Source organism: Pongo abelii, chromosome 7, assembly GCF_028885655.2.
Source record: "Pongo abelii isolate AG06213 chromosome 7, NHGRI_mPonAbe1-v2.0_pri, whole genome shotgun sequence".
NCBI classification, from domain to species: Eukaryota; Metazoa; Chordata; class Mammalia; order Primates; family Hominidae; genus Pongo; species Pongo abelii.
In genome coordinates this window covers 40,464,693-40,485,188 of record NC_071992.2, presented here as the reverse complement: position 1 = coordinate 40,485,188, position 20,496 = coordinate 40,464,693, and the positions used below count along the sequence as shown (strand labels likewise).

The 20,496-nt window shown below is 46.2% G+C and overlaps 1 protein-coding gene across 1 annotated transcript; it reads left to right on the top strand.

Annotated features, from left to right (window-relative positions):
• The first annotated feature begins 804 nt into the window (after positions 1-804).
• LINC03042 (long intergenic non-protein coding RNA 3042) lies at positions 805-20,226 on the top strand. The gene is made up of 3 exons (XM_009243732.4): positions 805-2,521; positions 14,545-14,648; positions 18,409-20,226. The coding sequence occupies exons 1-3, from the start codon at positions 2,147-2,149 to the stop codon at positions 18,686-18,688; spliced, it is 759 nt and encodes a 252-aa protein (XP_009242007.3). The 5' UTR covers positions 805-2,146; the 3' UTR covers positions 18,689-20,226.
• Positions 20,227-20,496: the final 270 nt, after the last annotated feature.

The following is a 20,496-nucleotide window of genomic DNA, read 5'->3' as shown; positions in this document are numbered from 1 at the left end:
TAGATGCGGCTCTTGGAGGAGCCAAGGAAGCGACCAACCCCGGGGGATGAGAACGCAGGCGCGTGTGCTGGAGTGGACCTGAGCCTGAACAAAGGTATCGGGCACAGCTCTGGCTTTGCTTCATTTCTCCTTCTTGCCAGTAGATCAGGAATTCCTGCTGCTCTCCGGAAAACCATCAGAAGCATATGTTGCTGTTGGAATCACCACCCACCAGTGGGCAGAAGAAAGCTGGGGTCACAGGCTAATTTCCCCAGGCAGGTGGCCTGGGTTGAATTCCACGCCCGCCACTGTAGGCTAATCTGCCCCACTTTAGGCGTGTTATTTAACCTCTGTCCTTGGAGTCCTATGCAGCAAAATGGGAATGAGAAAGCCTACCCCATAAAGGGTTTTGTAAAAATTAATTAATATTGTAGAAAAGTGCTTAGAATCGTGTCTAATGCATAGTACATGCTATGTATGTTAAATATTTAACTGACAGTTAAGGCCAGGCACATTGGCAAAGTAACCTTAAATCCAAAAACAGCAGACCAATTGTAAGGAAAGGGCTAACTGGAAATTTTTGTAAGTCTGTTTGCTGAAGAAACCTTTTCCAGATTTTTTTGTTGTTGTTGAGACAGAGTCTCACTCTGTTGCCCAGGCTGGAGTGCAGTGGTGCGATCTTGGCTCACTGCACCTCTGCCTCCTGGGTTCAAATGATCCTACTGCCTCAGCTTCCTGAGTAGCCGGGATTACAGGCACGCGCCACCATGCTGGGCTAATTTTTGTATTTTTAGTAGAGACAGGAGTTTCACTGTTGGTCAGGCTGGTCTCAAACTCCTGACCTCAGGTGATCCACCATCCTCAGCCTCCCAAAGTGCTGAGGTTACAGGCGTGAGCCACTGCACCTGGCGCCTTTTCCAGATTTGAAGTTGCGGGGAGAGCTGAGGATACTCACAGGGCAAGGACTTGAGGCAGAGAGACGAAGACTCGGGTCTGCTAAAGCAAGGTCATTCCCTCTGGATTGTAGTTCTTCAGATGGATAGAATGAGGTCAAAGATAGAGCTGTCACCCAAGTAGGAGGAAAAAAATGCTCTCAAGGATTGCCAGACTCTAAAAGTTTCAGAGTTGAAAAGGGCATTTCAAGTTATAAGCAGCCAGCCAAGAGCTAGGCACAGGGTGTCTCAGTTCTTGGCATTGCTGGGACAGCATCTATACTTAGGGAAAATCCACATGGAAGGACCCCTTCTTCTCTCTCCAGGAAAACACTCAGCTCAATGACAGCTGGGTCCAGAGCAGGGGCCTAGCAAGTCCTTGTCTGGGCATCTGGTGCTGGAGTCAAAGGAGGTCCTGAACCAGCCTTGGGATTCCAGCAGTGACTTTACCCCATGTTCAGGAGGGGAATCTACAGGTCTCCCTCAAAGACCCTCAGGACCCTCTGTGGGCAGCCCCTCCACCATCTCCTCGCTGCTGTTCAAATTCTCACTTTTATTTGTGTGCCACTTTTAATTTGTCAAAGCACTGTCACATCTACTAGCTCACCTGATTTGTGCCACCACATCTTCAGAGGATACAGAAAGGTGGTATTAGGACATCTGACAGCCAAGGAAGCAGAGACTCAAATGGTTAATGTCAAGCCCAGGACCACAGAGCTACTAACAGAGACTACACCTACGCCTCTGACTTCACATCACACTCTGCCACACTCCCTCTCCTGTGTGAGGGCTCCCCCAGGAAAAGAGGAAAGACAGGAGCTATTCTAGGCAAAGTAACCTTAAATCTGAAAGCAGAAGATGAATTGCAAGGAAGTGCAGCTCCAGGACGTGTTCCCCTATCTTCCCATCAGACCTCAGCCAGCAGCCATGGACACAGGCCTCTCTTTCCTCTGCACTGCTTCCCCACCCTGGTTCCCGCTCTGGGGTAGGTCCCTCCCAGACCATTATGGCTGGGACGTGCAGCATCTTTTTTCTCTGCTTCTCCAGTAACAGCTGGTTCTGCTCAACTCCCAAAGATGATTTTCAAGAACCCCAACACTACTATCTGCCTGGGCTGCCAGAAAGAGAAAGGGCACCCTCAGAGACACTGAAGACCACCTTCCAGAAGACACCAGCACTTTCTATCATGTGACTAGCTCTGGGTGCTCCTTGTCTAGTGAAAGGGGCTGGCTCAAATGGCACAGATATTGAAGATCTTCCTGAAGAAGACAGGAAGAGATGCTCAGGTCAGGGAGGGAATGAGACCCCTGGGTAAGGGATTCCTCCCAGCTGAGGAGTTGATTAGAAGCAATCTTGGAGTTGGCAGGAGCCTTAGAGACTGCCTGAGCCAGTCCAGGAAGCTGGCTGAGGAGCTTGGGAGCAAGAGACTAAAACCAGCCAAGTCTGGGACAGAAGGGAAGGAAAGGGTTGAGCAACGAACAGAAAGACAAAGAACAGGCAGTTCCAAAGAGCCAAGAATGCAAATCATTTGCAGACACCGGCAAGAGCCTCCACCAAGGCTGCTGTGGGGGTGCCTGACGCCACGAGCACAGCCACTTCTACACATCACGGTGAGCATGAGCACATGCATGTGAGCATCCCCGCTGAGTCATTCCGTGTGTGTAATGATTGTGTCAGTTGTGAGTCACCAATTGTGTGTCAGTCAGGGCGGGGTGTGTGTGTGTGTGCTCAGTGCACAAGCGCGTGAGGGCTGCCAGTGCCCAGAGTGACAGTGGAATGTGAATGAGAGCCAGAGAACCCGAGGAGCTCAGAGCACTCCCAGGGGGAAGCTGTGTTTAAAGGGCACCACGCTTCATTCTCACCGTACATCACACACCACATTTCTGAACACGTTCCAGAGAAAGCCATCTGTGCCCGCTTCCTGCTGAAACCCCCTATGGAGCAGCAGTGCTGAATTCTTCAGGCTCACGGGGTTGTTATCAGAGTCAGAGATGGCCACAATCTTAGAATCCTGCATTTCAAACCCTTCGTTTTGCGGAGGGAGGAACTGTGGCAGAGAAAGCTGACACAATGGTCCCAGAGTCACAGAGCTAGCTGGTAGAAAAGCCAGGTGTGGACCCAGGTGTCTGTCCAGACTTCCCTGCCCAGGACTCGGTATGTCAGCACAAAGTGGGTCCTTTTTCCTTTTTTCAGCAGGGATATGATGACATCACTTCTTTTAACTAAAACGCACCCAGATCTTCCCATGAAATGAAACCCTGATGTTGCGTCCTAAAGGCTGGATTTGATGAATAGCCCAAAAGGCAAAGTTGGGGCATCTCTGGCCAGACAGTTCTAGACTGAGAGTCATTTGACCTATTTTCCAAGAGCCTTGCCCCACCCAGGTCAGGAGGAGTCCACAGGGAGACCCATTCTTAGGTCTCTAGGTCCAAGATTGGCCAGGCACTTTGGCAGCCTTGATGCTGTGTGATTCAGAAGCTGCTTATGAGATGTTTGCGGATGTCTCACGCAGGACTCCTGGCTCGTCATCCTGCCACCTTCCCGGTGGCCATTTCACAACTTGATTTCTCCTGCCCCACAACAATGAAAAAATAAATGAAAATAGGGGATTTATTTTAGCAGTTTTCAAATTGAGTAGTTCAAAGGGTTTAATAGGTAAAGAGCCTAACCCTATTAACTAGTAAGTTGAGGTTTGGGGATTATCTATCAGTTTCAATTACCCATTCCATTCATTCTTCTCAGATGGCTCAGAGTTGACCTGAACTTCAAAGGGATCACTTCAACCACTGGATTTATTGTTCTTATTTCATAATAATTAAGTAGTTACTACATACACAGCACTGTTGAGGCCATTCAATAGGCACAGACACTGCCCTACATCCCTGGAGAGCAGAGATTTATTATCTCATTTATCAGAACTTCAAAGCCCTTTCGCTCCAATTACAGCTTGTCACTGACCATGGAGGTGGCCGAGGTGCTCAGGGCACATGAGGCAGGGAGAATGCGGGGGGCAGAGAAATCACTGCCCCAGGCTAGATCTGGAGTGAGGCTGGTCTTACATTTGGGCCCAGGTTCTACATTCATAAACTGGTGTTTTTCCCAACAGGGCTCTGCTAAAAACATGCCCTGGAAAGGGAGGTAAAAGGATGCCTTCTCAGCCAAGCCCGGTGGCTCACACCTGTAATCCCAGCACTTTGGGAGGCTGAGGAGGGGTGGATCACCTGAGATCAGGAGTTCGAGACCAGCCTGACCAACATGGTGAAACCCCATCTCTACTAAAAATACAAAAATTAGTCGGGTGTGGTGGCGCGCACACCTGTAATCCCAGCTACTCAGGAGGCTGAGGCCGGAGAATCGCTTGAACCCGGGAGGCGGAAGTTGCAGTGAGCTGAGATCGCGCCATTGTACTCCAGCCTGATTTTTTGAGACTCTGTCTCAAAAAAAAAAAAAAAAAAAGGATGCTTTCTCGTGTGGCAGACTGACAGACAGATTAAGGGTTGATACAGTAAGTGTCCTTCATATGTGACACATGGGCCAAAAGAGTAGAATCACCAAATGTTTCCTTGAATATAAAAAAATATATTTGCAAGGGTGGTTATGTCAGCATTATGTGTAATTGCAGAAAGCTACAAAGGACTTGAAAAATCCATTGATAGGACATCAGTTAAGTAAATCAATCATGGTACAACCATACACTGGAAGATAAGCAACTATGAAGAAGGAGTTAGATCTACCTACATTGACCCAAAAAGAGGCATGGGATTATGAGGTTTAAAAAAAGGAAAAGAGGCCGGGCACAATGGCTCACTCCTATAATCCCTGCAGAGGCAGGAGGATCACTTGAACCCAGGAGGTCGAGGCTGCAGTGAGCTATGATTGCGTCACTGCACTCCAGCCTAGGTGACAGAGCCAGACGAAAGAAAGAGAGAGAAAGAAAAGAAAGAGAAAGAAAGAGAGAAAGAGAAGGAAGGAAGGAAGGAAGGAAAGAAAGAAAGAAAGGTCGGGCTCGTTGGCTCACACCTGTAATCCCAGCACTTTGGGAGGCCGAGGCAGGCGGATCACCTGAGGTCGGGAGTCTGAGACCAGCCTGACCAACATGGAGAAACCCTGTCTCTACTAAAAATACAAAATTAGCTGGGTGTGGTGGCACATGCCTGTAATCCCAGCTACTCGGGAGGCTGAGGCAGGAGAATCACTTGAACCCAGGAGGCGAAGGTTTTGCGGTGAGCCGAGATCACGCTACTGCACACCAGCATGCCAGCTTGGGCGACAGAGCGGGACTCTGTCAAAAAAAAAAAAAAAGAAAGAAAGAGAGAGAAGAGAAGAGAAAAGAAAGAGGAAGGAACAGAATATGATCTTATTTTGCATTAAAAAATTAAAAGAGGTATCCTATAAGTAAATAGTATGTTTATATATTTGCATATGTAAAAAAGAAAACAGGAAAATGTATACAAGTGGGAAAATGTGTAATATAAAAAATGTAGAGGGATACACATGAAGCTGGTTATAATGTTTACTTCAGAGGGTGGGGTTAAAATGGGTAAGAAAATATTTTGTATACATGTTTTGCCTTATCTATATAAGTTACAAAAACTTATATGGATAAGTCAAAACATATTTAAGGTTTATATATACAAACTTTATAAAGTATAAAGTTTATATTTATAAATACAAACTTATATTAAATATATTAATAAACTTGTAAACATATATATAATTTAAGAATAAAATGTATTACAAAAATAAAGAATAGGCAAAACGGGCTTGCAGATGCTGCCTGGCCACACTCATCCTTGGCGCTTGCCCCCATGGAGGCCTCATCTACTGTGACATTTGGAGAGCTGGCAGCCATCACTCAAGAAATCAGGACATATTTGGCCTCTGCTGCAGCATCAGGGAACAAAACAAGGACTAAGGCTGTCAGTTCTCAAGAAAAATACTGATGTGCATAAACACATGTGACACAAATTTATTCAGTGACTTTGAGATATCTTACTCTAAACAGATAAAATTAATTAAAACTAGTGCAAATTTCTGGCAACAGTATTCCAACTCCCCATTATTTATTGAGGGCACTGAAAATTGGAACACATCACAGATCCTTAAGTCATTCTCTGAATCAGGAGGAGAAAAGGGGAAGGCAGAGAGCACTCACTGTATGTGCCAGACACTGGGCTGAGTGCTGCGCCTACATTTTCCCACCTGATGCTTGCAATAACCCTGCAAGGTAGGAGTAAAAGGAACACACACATATACAAATACACTGACACACACACTCACAGACATGATCACACACATACTTATACACTCACACTCAAGCATGCACTAGAAAATACAGAACAAAGCAAGCATTGGCAACTAATAGAAGTATGGTGCTGGCTAAGCACAGTGGCTCACATCTATAATCCCGGCGCTTTAGGCTAGGAGTTCGAGACCAGCCTGGGCAACACAACAAGATGCCATCTCTACAAAACATTTTTTAAATAAAAATCTTTTATTTTTCTTCAGATGGAGTCTCACTCTGTCACCCAGGCTGGAGCCCAGTGGCGTGATCTCAGCTCACTGCAACCTCCACCTCCCAGGCTCAAGTGATTCTCATGCCTCAGCCTCCCAAGTAGCTGAGATTACAGGTGTGAGGCACCACGCCCAGCTAATTTTATATTTTTAGTAGAGAGGGTTTTGCCATGTTGGCCAGGCTAGTCTCAAACTCCTGACCTCAAGTGATCTGCCCGCCTTGGCCTCCCAAAGTGCTGGGATACAGGCATGAGCCACCACACCTGACCTAAATAAAAATCATTTTTAAAAAGAGGTATAGTGCCTCAGGGCTCAAGAAAACAATACCCCTATTGCTGTGTAGTAAACAGCAGGAAAGGCTACTGATCAGACCAGGCTAGTAGTAATTCCAGGGTTCTCTGCACACTTAGCCAGGAGACTGGCTAGCTCAGCACTGCCTGGGTTCGCTTTATCCTTTTTACCGCTCTAAAGCTCTGAGAGGCGGGACCTAAGCCTAAAAGGAAGTGAAATGAGGCAGGACTTTCTTCACTGCGAGTGACTGAAAACTAACTCAATCCAGCAAGGCAGCAAATTATTTGGCTCTCATAACTAAAAATGTCCATGAGTAGATGGCTTCTGGCTCAGTGGGATCAGGGGTCAGCAAATATCAACCAAGACTCATTCTGTCCCTTCATTTCTTCTGCATTGGCTCCATTTTTCAAGCAGGCTGTTTTGAGAGAGCAGCAAAGATGGCCCCAGAAATTCCATGTTACTTGCTGCCTTGCAAGTAGCTATTCCAATGAAAAGAAAGCACCTCATTCCCAGCAGTTTCAGCAAAAGTGCAGGGATGACTGTCATGGGCCTAGCTTGGGTCACATGCCCATTTCTGAATTAACTACCATGCTGATCTGATTGACCAGGGTGGGTCAGCCCTTCTCAAATCACATGGACTAGAAATGGGGTAGTGATCCTTCCATGAAAAAAAAAAAAAAAAAAAAAGGAAGGATAGTGGCAAAGGAATATAGGAGGGATGTTGGACAAACAGACCACAGATGACCGTCCACAATGTCACATAGAATCCTACCAATAAGAGGACAAGGATGGTGACTCGCATCTTCAGTCTGTAATCCCCACGACTCAAGAGGCTAAGGAAAGAGAATTACTTGAGGCTAAGTGTTCGAGACCAGCCTGGGCAACATAGTGAGACTTCATCTCAGTTAAAAATTAGCTGGGCATGATGGTGGACTCCCATAGTCCCAAGTACTTGGGAGGCTGGGGTTGGGGGATCACTTGAGGCCAGGATGTCAAGGCTGCAGTGAGCTATGATTGCACCACTGCACTCCAGCCTGGGCAATAGGCCAAGACCAGAAAGAAAGAAAGAAAGAGAGAGAGAGAGAGGAAGAAAGAAAGAAAGAAAGAGAGAGAGACAGAGAGAAAGAAAGAAAGAAGGAAAGAAAGAAAGAGAGAAAGAGAAAGAAGAGAGAGAGAGAGGAAGGAAAGAAGAGAGAGAGGAAGGAAGGAAGGAAGGAAGGGAGGGAAACCCACCAACAAATTGTAAACTGTGAGAATCTGAGAAGCTGGTAGGCATTAGTTTTTTGTTTGTTTGTTTTTGTTTTTTGTTTTTTGTTTGAGACGGAGTCTCGCTCTGTCACCCAGGCTGGAGTGCATTGGCGTGATCTCAGCTCACTGCAACCTTCGCCTCCCGGGTTCAAGCGATTCTCCTGCCTTGAGTAGCTGGGATGCCACCACATGCTGGGTGCACATGCTTGAGTAGCTGGGATGCCAGGCGCATGCCACCACACCCAGCTAATTTTTTGTATCTGCCCACCTTGGCCTCCCAAAGTGCTGGGATTACAGGCATGAGCCACCACTCCCGGCTGGCATTAGTTTTTTATTTGTCATATCTTGGCCACCACAAGGCCCTTGGAAGTTGTTCAACATGATAGAAGTTCTGAAGAGCCTGAGAACCCTCTTTTCCCATTGCCAAGGTTAAGGATTCAGGAAGGATGCCCAAGAACTCTGTGAAAACTCTTGTCAATAAATAGTACAACCACCAGTTCCTGACACCCCACACAGGATATGGGGAGTTCCAGTTGCCTAAAGAACGGTGACAGTAGAAGCTTCTCGATGCTAAGGAGTCTGGAAATGTCCTCCCGGAAGCCAAGGACACAGGTTTCGGCTCAAGCTCTGCCTCTAACAAGCCACATGACCTTGAAAATGTGCTTAAGTGTTGGGGGTGGTCAGAGCTTTCATATGTAAAATAAAGAGGCTGGGCAAAGCAACATGAAATGTAAAGTTGTCTCCAGCTTCAAAACTCTGATTCTAAATCAGAGTCATGAGTTGGAAAAAGTTTATGGGTGAATAAACTTTTACCCATAGGTAAATGACTAAATAAATAAGTGAGAAAACAGTAGGTTAAAAAACAAACAAACAAAACAAAACAAAAACCCACACCACACCCACCAGCCAAATCTGTGACAACTTGAGCAATAAATAAATGCTAATAGTAATGGATTATAACCCACTAATAAAATAACAGTCTACAAGTTCATACTGATATCCATCCATCCATTTATGCATACATGAGAAGGTCAAGGAAAAGGTCTTCTTACAGTAGAATGTTAACTAGTAAATTAACAAGGAATAATGATGTTAGAAAATCATCAGTGGATATTTAAACTGGTGGTTAAAAGTTTGATGAGGAACAGGATATTTACAAAGTCTTAAGGCATCTCCCCATAAATTACTTATTGATTACAAAGAGGAAACATAATAACTTTACAGTGATGAAACCTGAAGGCTACTACCTTAACCAGTGATCAAAAGTTAACGTCCGCTGGCTGAGGGCAGTGGCTGATGTCTGTAATCCCAACACTTTGGGAGGCCAAGGCTGGTGGATCACCTGAGGTCAGGAGTTCGAGACCAGCCTGGCCATCATGGCGAAACCCCGTCTCTACTAAAAATACAAAAAATTAGCCAGGCTTGGTGGCAGGCGCCTGTAATCCCAGCTACTTGGGAGGCTGAGGAAGGAGAAACGCTTGAACCCGGGAGATGGAGGTCGTAGTGAGCCAAGATTTCGCCATTGCACCCCAGCCTGGGCAACAAGAGTGAAACTCCATCTAAAAAAAAAAAAAAGTTAACGTCCCCAGTGTTGGAATAGGCCAACCTCATGTGTATCTTCGATACAGTGTTCTGAGAAGGTCACAGCATCTCCCCAGTGTCCTGCCCAAAACCCATAACCTGAATTTAATCACAAGAAATGTTACTTAATAATTGACCTGTACTATTTTAAAATGTCAAGGTATAATTTGAACTTTTTTGCCACACACACACAAAAAGTCAAGGTCATAAAACACAAAGAAGGTTAAGGATTTGCCCAATTTAAAAGAAACTGAAGAGACAATAACAACTAAATGCAATGTGTGTTCCTGGATTAAATCCTGAATTGAGGAAAAAATAGTTGTCAAGGATATTACTGAGTGTAATTGATGAAACTGAATATGGATGATGACGTGAGCATGCATGGCAACCTGCCTGGAGCTACGGTGCGGGTAGTCCAGGGACACCAAGCCCCCAAGCTCCAGCTAAGGCGTTCATTCCCGAGCCTGGGGACTGTGGCATCCAGCCCTCTGAAGCTGCGTGGTCCCAGGATTCCTTTCATTTTTTGCTTCCCTCTTCAAGCTTTCTGATTCATTCATTGGCATAGTCTGCTGGGAGAGGCAGCAGGAATGTCTGGAAGATTCTCCAGAGCCCCAACAGTCTGCCATCTTCACCTCTCACATCTACTTCAGCTCCAGTTCCTTCCCGGTCCCCACAGGGAGAGTCCATCCTAAACAAGGAGTTGGTGACCTGATGTCCCTGAGGAGCTCAGGAGGCCCTGATGCAGTGTGAGTTCAGGTCCTACTGGTATCCAGAGGGAACTTCCAACTGTGGAATCCCTTACACAGAAATACTTTCTGTAAACCACTCCTCCTTGCTTCCTCCCATCCTGACTCAGTGCCCAACCCCAGCTCCAGCATATACCTCACCAGGAGGCAGCATTCACCCAGTTCAAAGCAGCATACCTGCCCGAGAGAAAAAAGCAAAGTCACCAATATGAGCCAAGTCACTGAGATGGAGGAAAAAATCTCTAGGCCACAGTCAGGATTCTAGTTCTCTTTTTTTATTTATTTATTTTTATTTTTATTTTTAGATTTTTTTGAGGCAGTTGCCCAGGCTGGAGTGCAATGGTGCAATCTCGGCTCACTGCAACCTCCGCCTCCCAGATTCAAGTGATTCTCCTGCCTCAGCCTCCTGAGTAGCTGGTACTACAGGCGTGTGCCACCACACCCGGCTAATTTTTTGTGTTTTTAGTAGAAACGGGGTTTCAGCATGTTAGCCAGGCTGGTCTCGAACTCCTGACCTCAGGTGATCCGCCCGCCTTGGCCTCCCAAAGTGCTGAGATTATAGGCATGAGCCACTGCTCCCGTCCTATTTTTTATTTTTTTAAGAGATGGAAATCTGGCTACATTGCTCAGGCTCGACTTGAACTCCCGGCCTTATGTGGTCCTCCCCACTAAGCCTTCCAAGTAGCTGGGACAACAAGTGCATGCCACCACTCACAAACTAACTCTTATAACCACTTAGTGAGGATCAGCCCTGTTGTAGGCATCGTGCTGTAAGTTTTACAATTTTCTTTCATCCTAATGATGCCCATGTTACAACAGAGGAATCTGAAGCCTCAGAGAGATTTAAATACTTCTCCATACCTCCCACAAGATTTTAAAATAAAATCCAAATGAATTCACAATCTAACTATTTTTTTTTTTTAGTGAAGAAATGTAGAATATTTGTATAACTGCAGGAACTGGAGACCTGCACAGGCCAGACTCTGTACTAGAAGACATTAAAAACACACATTTGGTTATATAAAATGTGAAATATGGTAAAAGACGCCTTAAACAAAACTAAAAGACAAAAGACTGAAAGAAATTTAAGAATTGGTAGCCCATAACATAAGAATTCATAGCCCTAATATACAAAGATTGCCTACAAATTGATTAGAAAAAGACAATCAGAAAAAGAGGGGTCATGTACAGTGGCTCACACCTGTAATCCCAGTACTTTGGGAGGCCAAGGCAGGAGGATCGCTTGAGTTTAGGAGTTCAAGACCAGCCTGGGCAACATAGTGAGACCCCCATTTCTACATAAATTGTTTAGGATTAGCCAAGTATGGTGGCATGTTCCTATAGTTCCAGTCACTCAAGAGACTGAGGTGGGAGGATCACTTGAACCCAGGAGTTCAAGTCTGCAGTGAGTTATGATGACACCACTGCACCCCAGCCTGGGCAGCAGAACAAGACCCTGTCTCTAAAAAAAAATAAATTAAGTTAAATGTAAATTTAAAATAAATTATGGTACAACTATACTACGGAATATCATGCAGTTTTCAAAAATATTAACGAACACATGCCAACATATTGACCTAGACTGTAGATTTCCACACTATATTCTTAAACTTTAAAAAAGTGCATAGGGCTGGGTGTGGTGGCTCACACCTGTAATCCCAGAATTTTGGGAGGCCAAGGCATGCGGATCACCTGAGGTCAGGAGTTTGAGACCAGCCTGAGCAACATGGTGAAACCCCATCTCTACTAAAAATACAAAAAAAAAAAAAAATTAACCAGGTGTGGCCGGGCACAGTGTCTCATGCCCATAATCCAGCACTTTGGGAGGCTGAGGCAGGCAGATCGCAAGGTCAGGAGATTGAGATCATCCTGGCCAACATGGTGAAACCTCATCTCTACTAAAAATACAAAAATTAGCTGGGCATGGTGGCGTGCACCTGTAGTCCCAACTACTTGGGAGGCTGAGGCAGGAGAATCCCTTGAACTCAGTAGGCAGAGGTTGCAGTGAGCCAAGACTGCACCACTGCACTCCAACCTGGGTGACAGAGTGAGACTCCATCTCCAAAAAATTAATTAATTAATTAATTAATTAAAATTTAAAATTTTAAAAAATTAAAAAGTGCTGGGCGTGGTGGCTCATGCCCGTAATCCCAGCACTTTGGGAGGCCAAGGTGGGTGGATCATGAGGTCAGGATATTGAGACCATCCTGGCTAACGTGGCGAAACCCTGTCACTATTAAAAATAGAAAAACATTAGCTGGGCGTGGTAGTGGGCACCTGTAGTCCCAGCTACCTGGGAGGCTGAGGCAGGAGAATGGCGTGAACCCGGGAGGCAGATCTTGCAGTGAGCTGAGATCACGCCACTGCACTCCAGCCTGGGCGACAGAGTGAGACTCCATCTCAACAACAACGACAACAACAAAATTAAAAAGTGCATATATAGTATGATTCAATTTTGTTAAAACACGTTTAAAGAAACAAAAACCCGGCTGGGCACGGTGGCTCACGCCTGTAATCCCAGCACTTTGGGAGGCCGAGGCGGGCGGATCACGAGGTCAGGAGATCCAGACCATCCTGGCGAACACGGTGAAACCCCGTCTCTACTAAAAATACAAAAAAAAAAAAAAAATTAGCCGGACGTGGTGGTGGGTGCCTGTAGTCCCAGCTACTCGGGAGGCTGAGGCAGGAGAATGGCGTGAACCCGGGAGACGGAGCTTGCAGTGAGCCGAGATCGCGCCACTGCACTCCAGCCTGGGAGACAGCGAGACTCCGTCTCAAAAAAAGAAAAAGAAAAAAGAAACAAAAACCCATATATGCATACATATGTTTGCTTCTGTTTCCCTTATCACACATTAAGTAGTGGAAATATGTAAGCAAACTTAGTACTGGTTACTTAGTAGACATAAGAGAGGCAAAGAGTAGCAAGAATGATTGTTCAATTTGTTTTTGTATCCCTATTTAATTTAATTTGTTAGAAAAGAGCAGGTAACTTTTGTAACTTTCACAACTTTAAAAAATCAAGGAACTTCCAGGCTGGGAGCAGTGACTCATGCCTGTAATCGCAGCACTTTGGGAGGCCCAGGCAGGTGGGTCACCTGAGCTCAGGAGTTTGAGACCAGCCTGGGCAACATGACGAAACCCAGACTCTACTAAAAATATAAAAATTAGCCAGATATGGTGGCCTGTAGTCCCAGCTACTCAGGAGGCTGAGGTGGGAGGATCACCTGAGCCCAGGAGGTAGAGGCTGCAGTGAGCCCTGATTGCATCACTGCACTCCAGCCTGGGCAACCAGAGTGAGACCCTGTCTCAAAAATAAACAAATATCTTACTGTTATACTGAAACTTACTTTATTTAACAAATAAATATAAGTGAATAAATAAATAATGAATTAATGAACTTCTTCATATTCAAGGATCACTATATACAGTTGTTCAGATTCAGCACTGTATAAACGATCCGGGGTGGGAGGTATGTGTAGCATTCACATCTTCACATCGTACACGTCAGGGAATGAAGGAATGTGTGGAGACATCAGCCAAAGTTCTGAAGCTGCAGGGGAGAGTCCTCCCCTACTTAAAACCCACACCATACAATGGATCACACACACACTCAGAAGAGCCTGCACGTACATTGCTGACACTCTCATATGCACCACTGCGCCTCTCCCAGCCACACTTCAGGTGACCCTGCACCCTTGGAGACCCAATTCTTTACCCTTCCCCGCTTTGAACCTGGTATAACCCCTTTACTTAATGAAGGAATTCGGGTTAAGGCAAAGGTACAAGCTGCCAGGGGCATACATGCCCTGGCATTGGAGGGCATGGGTGGGCAGGGAGCATGAGTGATGAGAGTGTGGCACATGGGTGCCCTCACCAGGAAGACTGCAGTGCAGATATTCCGGAAAGCTCTCTGCTGGGCACAGCCAGGATAAGGCTGCCACGCACAGTTGTTCAAGCTATGCAGTAATATACTAAATTTAACACAATTTTACCTGAGCAAGGGGCATTGTTTTCCAATTTGCACAGAGATGCCATATGGGCAGACAGAAACCCCACTAGTAATTGACAGAGACAGAATCCAACCCCAGGCCCTGCTTCATTATCAGCTGTATGACTCTGGAGATAAAAATAGGATCATGGATGTTACAGCACTTTTTGAAAAGTCATAAATATAAGGTATCGTTATAAACAATTCTCCAGCTCTCCAGCCAGCAGACTGGCTAGAGATCATCTAATCTGTTCCCTGTGTCTAGGCGTATGAGAATACAGGCCACTGGGAGAGACTCACATCTGTGGTTTCTTCAAAAACACAGCAGCCCACAGTGATCTCTCATTCTTCCATTTCTATCACATTTAGGTCTGTACCACGCATTTAGAAATCAGTGTGTTTTACAAGCTCAATAATCTTTCTTTGAGTGGGTAAGGTTTATATGTGTGAGATGTGTGTGTGTGTACATATATGTGCCCTCAATAATATCTGAAACTCCCAGAAGACAGACATTGTCCTTCTTTGCATTTCCTGTAGCCCTGTAGCACCCTACAGGTATTCATCAACTGTTTTCCCAGGTATCTTTTATTTATTTATTTATTTATTTATTTATTTATTTATTTATTTTGAGACAGAGTCTCTCTGTCACCCAGGTTGGAGCTCAGTGGTGCAATCTCAGCTCACTGCAACCTCCTCCTCCTGGGTTCAAGCAACCCTCCCACCACAGCGTCCCAAGTAGCTGGGACTATAGGCACATGCCACCACACCCGGCTAATATTTCTATTTATAGTAGAGATTGAGTTTCGCCATGTTGGCCAGACTGGTCTCGAACTCCTGACCTCAGGTGATCCACCTGCCTCGGCCTCCCAAAATGCTGGGATTACAGGTGTGAGCCACTGTGCCCAGCCTCCCAGGTATCTTAACTGTGTTAAGATATCACTGCCCGTTTAGTCTAGATTTAAACAAATGAAAGCTCTTCTAATAGAGATGAAATTAAATAACATATAGATGATACCTAGACAGCACTTGGTCTATGATAGATGCTTATAAATATTTCTTTCCCTTTACTTATGATGCAAAGCAAATAACATTCATTCAACAACATTCGTTCAAGGCCTTTTTTTTTTTTTTTGAGACAGAGTTTCGCAATTGTTGCCCAGGCTGGAGTGCAATGGTGCTATCTCGGCTCACCTCAACCTCTGCCTCCTGAGTTCAAGCGATTCTCCTGTCTCAGCTTCCAAGTAGCTGGGATTACAGGCATGTGCCACTACGCTTGGCTAATTTTGTATTTTTAGTAGAGACAGGATTTCTCCATGTTGGTCAGGCTGGTCTCAAACTCCTGACCTCAGGTAATTCGCCCGCCTCAGCCTCCCAAAGTGCTGGGATTACAGGCATGAGCCACCGTGCCCAGCCAAGGCCATTTGTTAAGTATCAGCCAATGTGCTGGGTATTGGGGATAAAATGATACGTAAAAAAGTCTTTTCTCAAGTTCTGTGGGTCATCTGGCCAAAAAAAAAATGGCCTTGATGGTGAACTCCCATGTTATGTGAAGTTGTAAACAGGCACTTTTGTATGGAGCATAATGAAGGGATAATTGGATGTAGTCATGATTTTCTAGGGTTGGAACGGGGTAGGAGATGGCAGTTTGGAAGGTGATGTTTGAACAGGGTCTTGAAGGATAACTAGGAGTTCACAGAGATGAAAAACAGCAAGAGCATCATAAGTAGAAGAAGCAGAATAAGAGAAGCCAGTCTCAATTTTTAAAGTTAATTTGAAGATAACCACCTTCTTGAACAGAACTATGACTCATGCAATGCCAGGGAAATGACCCCAAATCAAAATCAGCTGAGTGGAAGAGAGAAAAGCACTTCAGACCCGGGACCTCCATCCACCATCCCACCCCTAGGTCTCTTCCAGGCCTGACACTAGCCTTTACCAACTTGTAGTTTAAAGGCATTTGTGGCTGTTTTGTTTTGTTTTAACAGAGTCTTGCTGTCACCCAGGCTGGAGTGCAGTGGTGCAATCTCAGCTCACTGCAACCTCTGCCTCCTGGGTTCAAGTGATTCTCCTGCCTCAGCCTCGCGGGTAGCTGGGATTACAGGCACCTGCCACCATGGCAAGCTAATTTTTGTATTTTTAGCAGAGACGGGGTTTCACCATGTTGGGCAGGCTGATCTCGAACAACTGACCTCAAGTGATCTGCCCACCTTGGCCTCCCAAAGTGTTGGGATTACAGGTGTGAGCCACAGCACCCGGCCGTAAAGGGGTTTGTGGCTTTTTAAAGTTTGCAAGTTATTATTTTCCTTTATCTAGAAAAGAACTGTTTTTAAAGCCAAAGACTAAAAGTTACAAGCAGCCCCAGGTATTTATTTTAAAACTGAGAATTTCCCCGAGGCCTGAAATTTGGTGTCTGGGTTCCAGACCTAGGGGTAATTGTTGGGCTCCCCTCTCAGACCTGCCCTCCCACCCTGCACCATCTGTTCAGCAGGGCACAGCTTCCCAAAGGTCTGCCCAGTCCTCTCCTGGTAACCCTACCTGGGGAGAAAAGCCACTCCTATGACCCACCAGATCAAAGATAGAGCCCAAAGTGTTTACAGTATCAGCTTTCGCTCCCCAGAGGGAAGGGCTGTATCTTTCTTTATGGCTACAAAACCAATGGTGGCTTTGTGAATGACCGGCCCTGTTGGCACCTCCAGGCACAGGAGCCCAGCTGCTGCCCCAGCCCAGAGAGGAAGGGAGGCTGCCGACAGAGCACCCAGCCCAAGAACAAAGCTATCAGCCCCATCTCTGCAGGGTACCAGCCTCGCCCTCACACCTGCCAGGCGGGGACCTTTTCTTTCTCAGTTAACTTCTTTGTCTGCCTGGTTCAGCACCAGGCACACTGGAGGCTCTCCGGGTTTGTGGTTTATCGGCAGCCCAGTTTTGTGACAAGACCTTGAGATCTGGCCTCAGGAGATCTGGGTCATACTCTTCCTCCACCTATGACCAGGTGCCTGTCTGAGCCTCAGTTTCCCCATCTTTTTTTTTTTTTTGAGACGGAGTCTCACTCTGTCACCCAGGCTGGAGTGCAGTGGTGCGATCTTGGCTCACTGCAACCTCCACCTCCCAGGTTCACGCCATTCTTCTGCCTCAGCCTCCTGAGTAGCTGGGACTGCAGGTGCCCGCCACTACATCTGGCTAATTTTTTGTATTTTTAGTAGAGACGGGGTTTCAACGTGTTAGCCAGGATGGTCTCGATCTCCTGACCTTGTGATCTGCCCACCTCGGCCTCCCAAAGTGCTGGGATTACAGGCGTGAGCCACCACACCTGGCCAGTTTCCCCATCTTTAAATGATGGTGATCATCAAGGTCAGGAGATCAAGACCATCCTGGCTAACATGGTGAAACCCCATCTCTACTAAAAATACAAAAAATTAGCCAGGCCTGGTGGTGGGTGCCTGTAGTCCCAGCTACTCGGGAGGCTGAGGCAGGAGAATGGCGTGAACCCGGGAGGTGGAGCTGGCAGTGAGCCGAGATGGTGCCACTGCACTCCGGCCTGGGCGACAGAGCAAGACTCCATCTCAAAAAAAAAAAAAAATGATGGTGATCATCATGTCTGACCTGGCTGCCTTTCAAGATTGGTCACTCATGTGAAAAGGCAGCATCGTGGGGCAGCAGAGGCAGCGCAGGGTGGAGGCTGAGGGCTCAGCTCGAGCTTACCAGCCAGGCTGTTATTTCCTAGTTATGTGACCCCAGGCAGGTTATGTAACCTCTCTGATGCCTCAGTGTTCCTCATCTGTGAAATGGGATTGTAAGAGTCCCTGCTTCACAGGGTCATTAGGAGGATTAAATGAGATCATGTTTATAAAGAGCTTAGGACAGCATCTGGCACATAATACAGCTTAGCCAGCATCTACTCTGTGGAAGGTGCGGAGTGGGGGGTTTACAGAGATCAAAGGCACCGAGCTCACAGCATGGTGACTGCGAAGAGAATCAAATGAAATAACAATTGCAAAGGCAAATCAGGTCATTAACCCCACATGCACACCCCACTTCAAACATCGTGTGTGTGTGTGTGTGTGTGTGTGTGTGTGTGTGTCTGTGTCTCCACTGCGTGTTGTGATACCTGCCTCCCTCTCCAGCCCCTCAGTCATTACCCTCCAGCCACACTGGACTCCTTTCTTGTCCTGGAACCTATCAAACTCTTTCCTGTCTCAAGCCTCCACAGTCCTCTCTGCTTGAACTGTGGCTCCTGCAGAGAAAGCATCAGAATCTCTGGGGAACTGATTGGAAATGCACATTCTCCAGCCCCGCCCAGAACTCCTGAATCAGAAACCCTGGAGTGGGCCAAGCAAGCCATGCTTTCTGGGGCACAGGTGATTCTGATGTATGCTGAAGTTTTAAGAACCACTGGCCGAGAACATTCTTAGGTCTGCTCTTCTTTTGCCCGGCCCCTCCCTCGTGGAGGAATTCCTTCTTATTCCTCTCTGAAGAGTGGCTGCTGCCAAAAAACATTTGTGAGATGGCCTGGGTTTTCTTTGTTGATTTATCATTTAGTTTGGAAGAAATCAGAAGTCTCTTTAAGAAGCCAGTTTGAAACATCCCCCCCCCCCCCCATGGGAACAGTTCTGGATGAAGTCAGAAGATCTGGAGGTAGCGCAGTAACACACGTAGGTTTTCTGGCCATATGGACATTTCAGAGAAAACAACGCACAGAGGCCTGGAGCTGGTGAACTGGCTTAAGTAGAGAGAAACTAAGTCATTTAGGGATATTTAGCACCTAATGTCAAGGCAGAAATGTCAAAGATGTAATTAACAGTTATATTCTAATCTCAATAGTAGCTAAGTACAGACTTAAACATAAGCCTGTATATAACAAAATAACCCCAGGAGAACCAAAGAAAATCTAGAAAGTTGCTGCTAAAAACAGTTATGTTAATGATACCTACGAAAGTTTTTTTTTTTTCCTTTTAACATGTCATTGTGGTTTACAAATGAAAATTGAGGCCAGGTGTGGTGGCTCACGCCTGTCATCCCAGCACTTTTGGAGGCCAAGGTGGGCAAATCACAAGGTCAGGAGTTCAAGACCAGTCTGGCCAACATGGTGAAACCCCATCTCTAATAAAAATACAAAAAATTAGCTGGGCGTGGTGGTGGGCGCCTGTAATCTCAGCTACTAGGGAGGCTGAGGAAGGAGAATCACTTGAACCTGGGAGGTGGAGGTTGCAGTGAGCCAAGATCATGCCACTGCACTCCAGCCTGGGCAACAGTGGGAGACTCCATCTCAAAACAAACAAACAAACAAATGAAACAAATGAAAATTGAAACTTCACCCATTTATGGCTATTGCCTAAAGAATTTGTAAATGCATGGGTCATTGCAAGCATGTTGCTGACATGTCTCGGTCTGCGTTACCCTGGTGGACATCACCACATTCACCTGACAGGCAGCAGCTTCCTTCCAGTAAAAGCAAAGAATCTGAAAGGAATGGAAAAAGCTCCACACAATGCCATTTTATAGAAGGAAATGCAACAAGGTCACAGACCAGGAGGACAGCAGCCCAGGCCAGCTGGGCATGGAGGAAGGCCCAGGATGCTGCTGGGCATGAACAGACCTCCTCATACAGTGTGCCTCTGAAGAAATAATGCAATTGTGTGGGGCCAGAGGAGCCACAAATAGAACAAAGGGAGGAAAGGAAAAATCAATATGCAGTAAAGAGGAGGAAGGGAGCCCGGCGCGATGTCTGAATCTTGCTGGCAAGAAAAGGAAACAGGTGGTCTAAGCAGGCAACCCTTCACCCCACATTGTAATGCTGGGGCATGGACATGTTCCATAGATCACTCACTGAGAAGTCTTCGCAAAAACACTCCAAGGTAGACACTACTATCCGTCTTCCACACATTGGGGGATTGAGAGTCAGAAGGATTATACAGCTTGTTCAAATTATAAATAAAAGCACTGAGATTTGAGCCCAGGGTCCCAAGCTCTTTCTAAGCCACCATAGCTGCCTTGTCTATAAGGCAACTCCCCGAATATAAGCTGCAGCGAACTTGGGGTCAGATAGGACCACTTTACCTGTGTTATGGAGTTGGCTTCCCCAGGATGATCCACCTGGGAAACAGCCTCTGGGGAAACCTAACTCCTTCCCCTCCCTTCCCTGCACAAACTGATGTTATCTCTGCAAGCAGTCAGAGGGACAGCTGCAAGTGGCCTTCACCGGGGCCTCGGGAAAGGGACA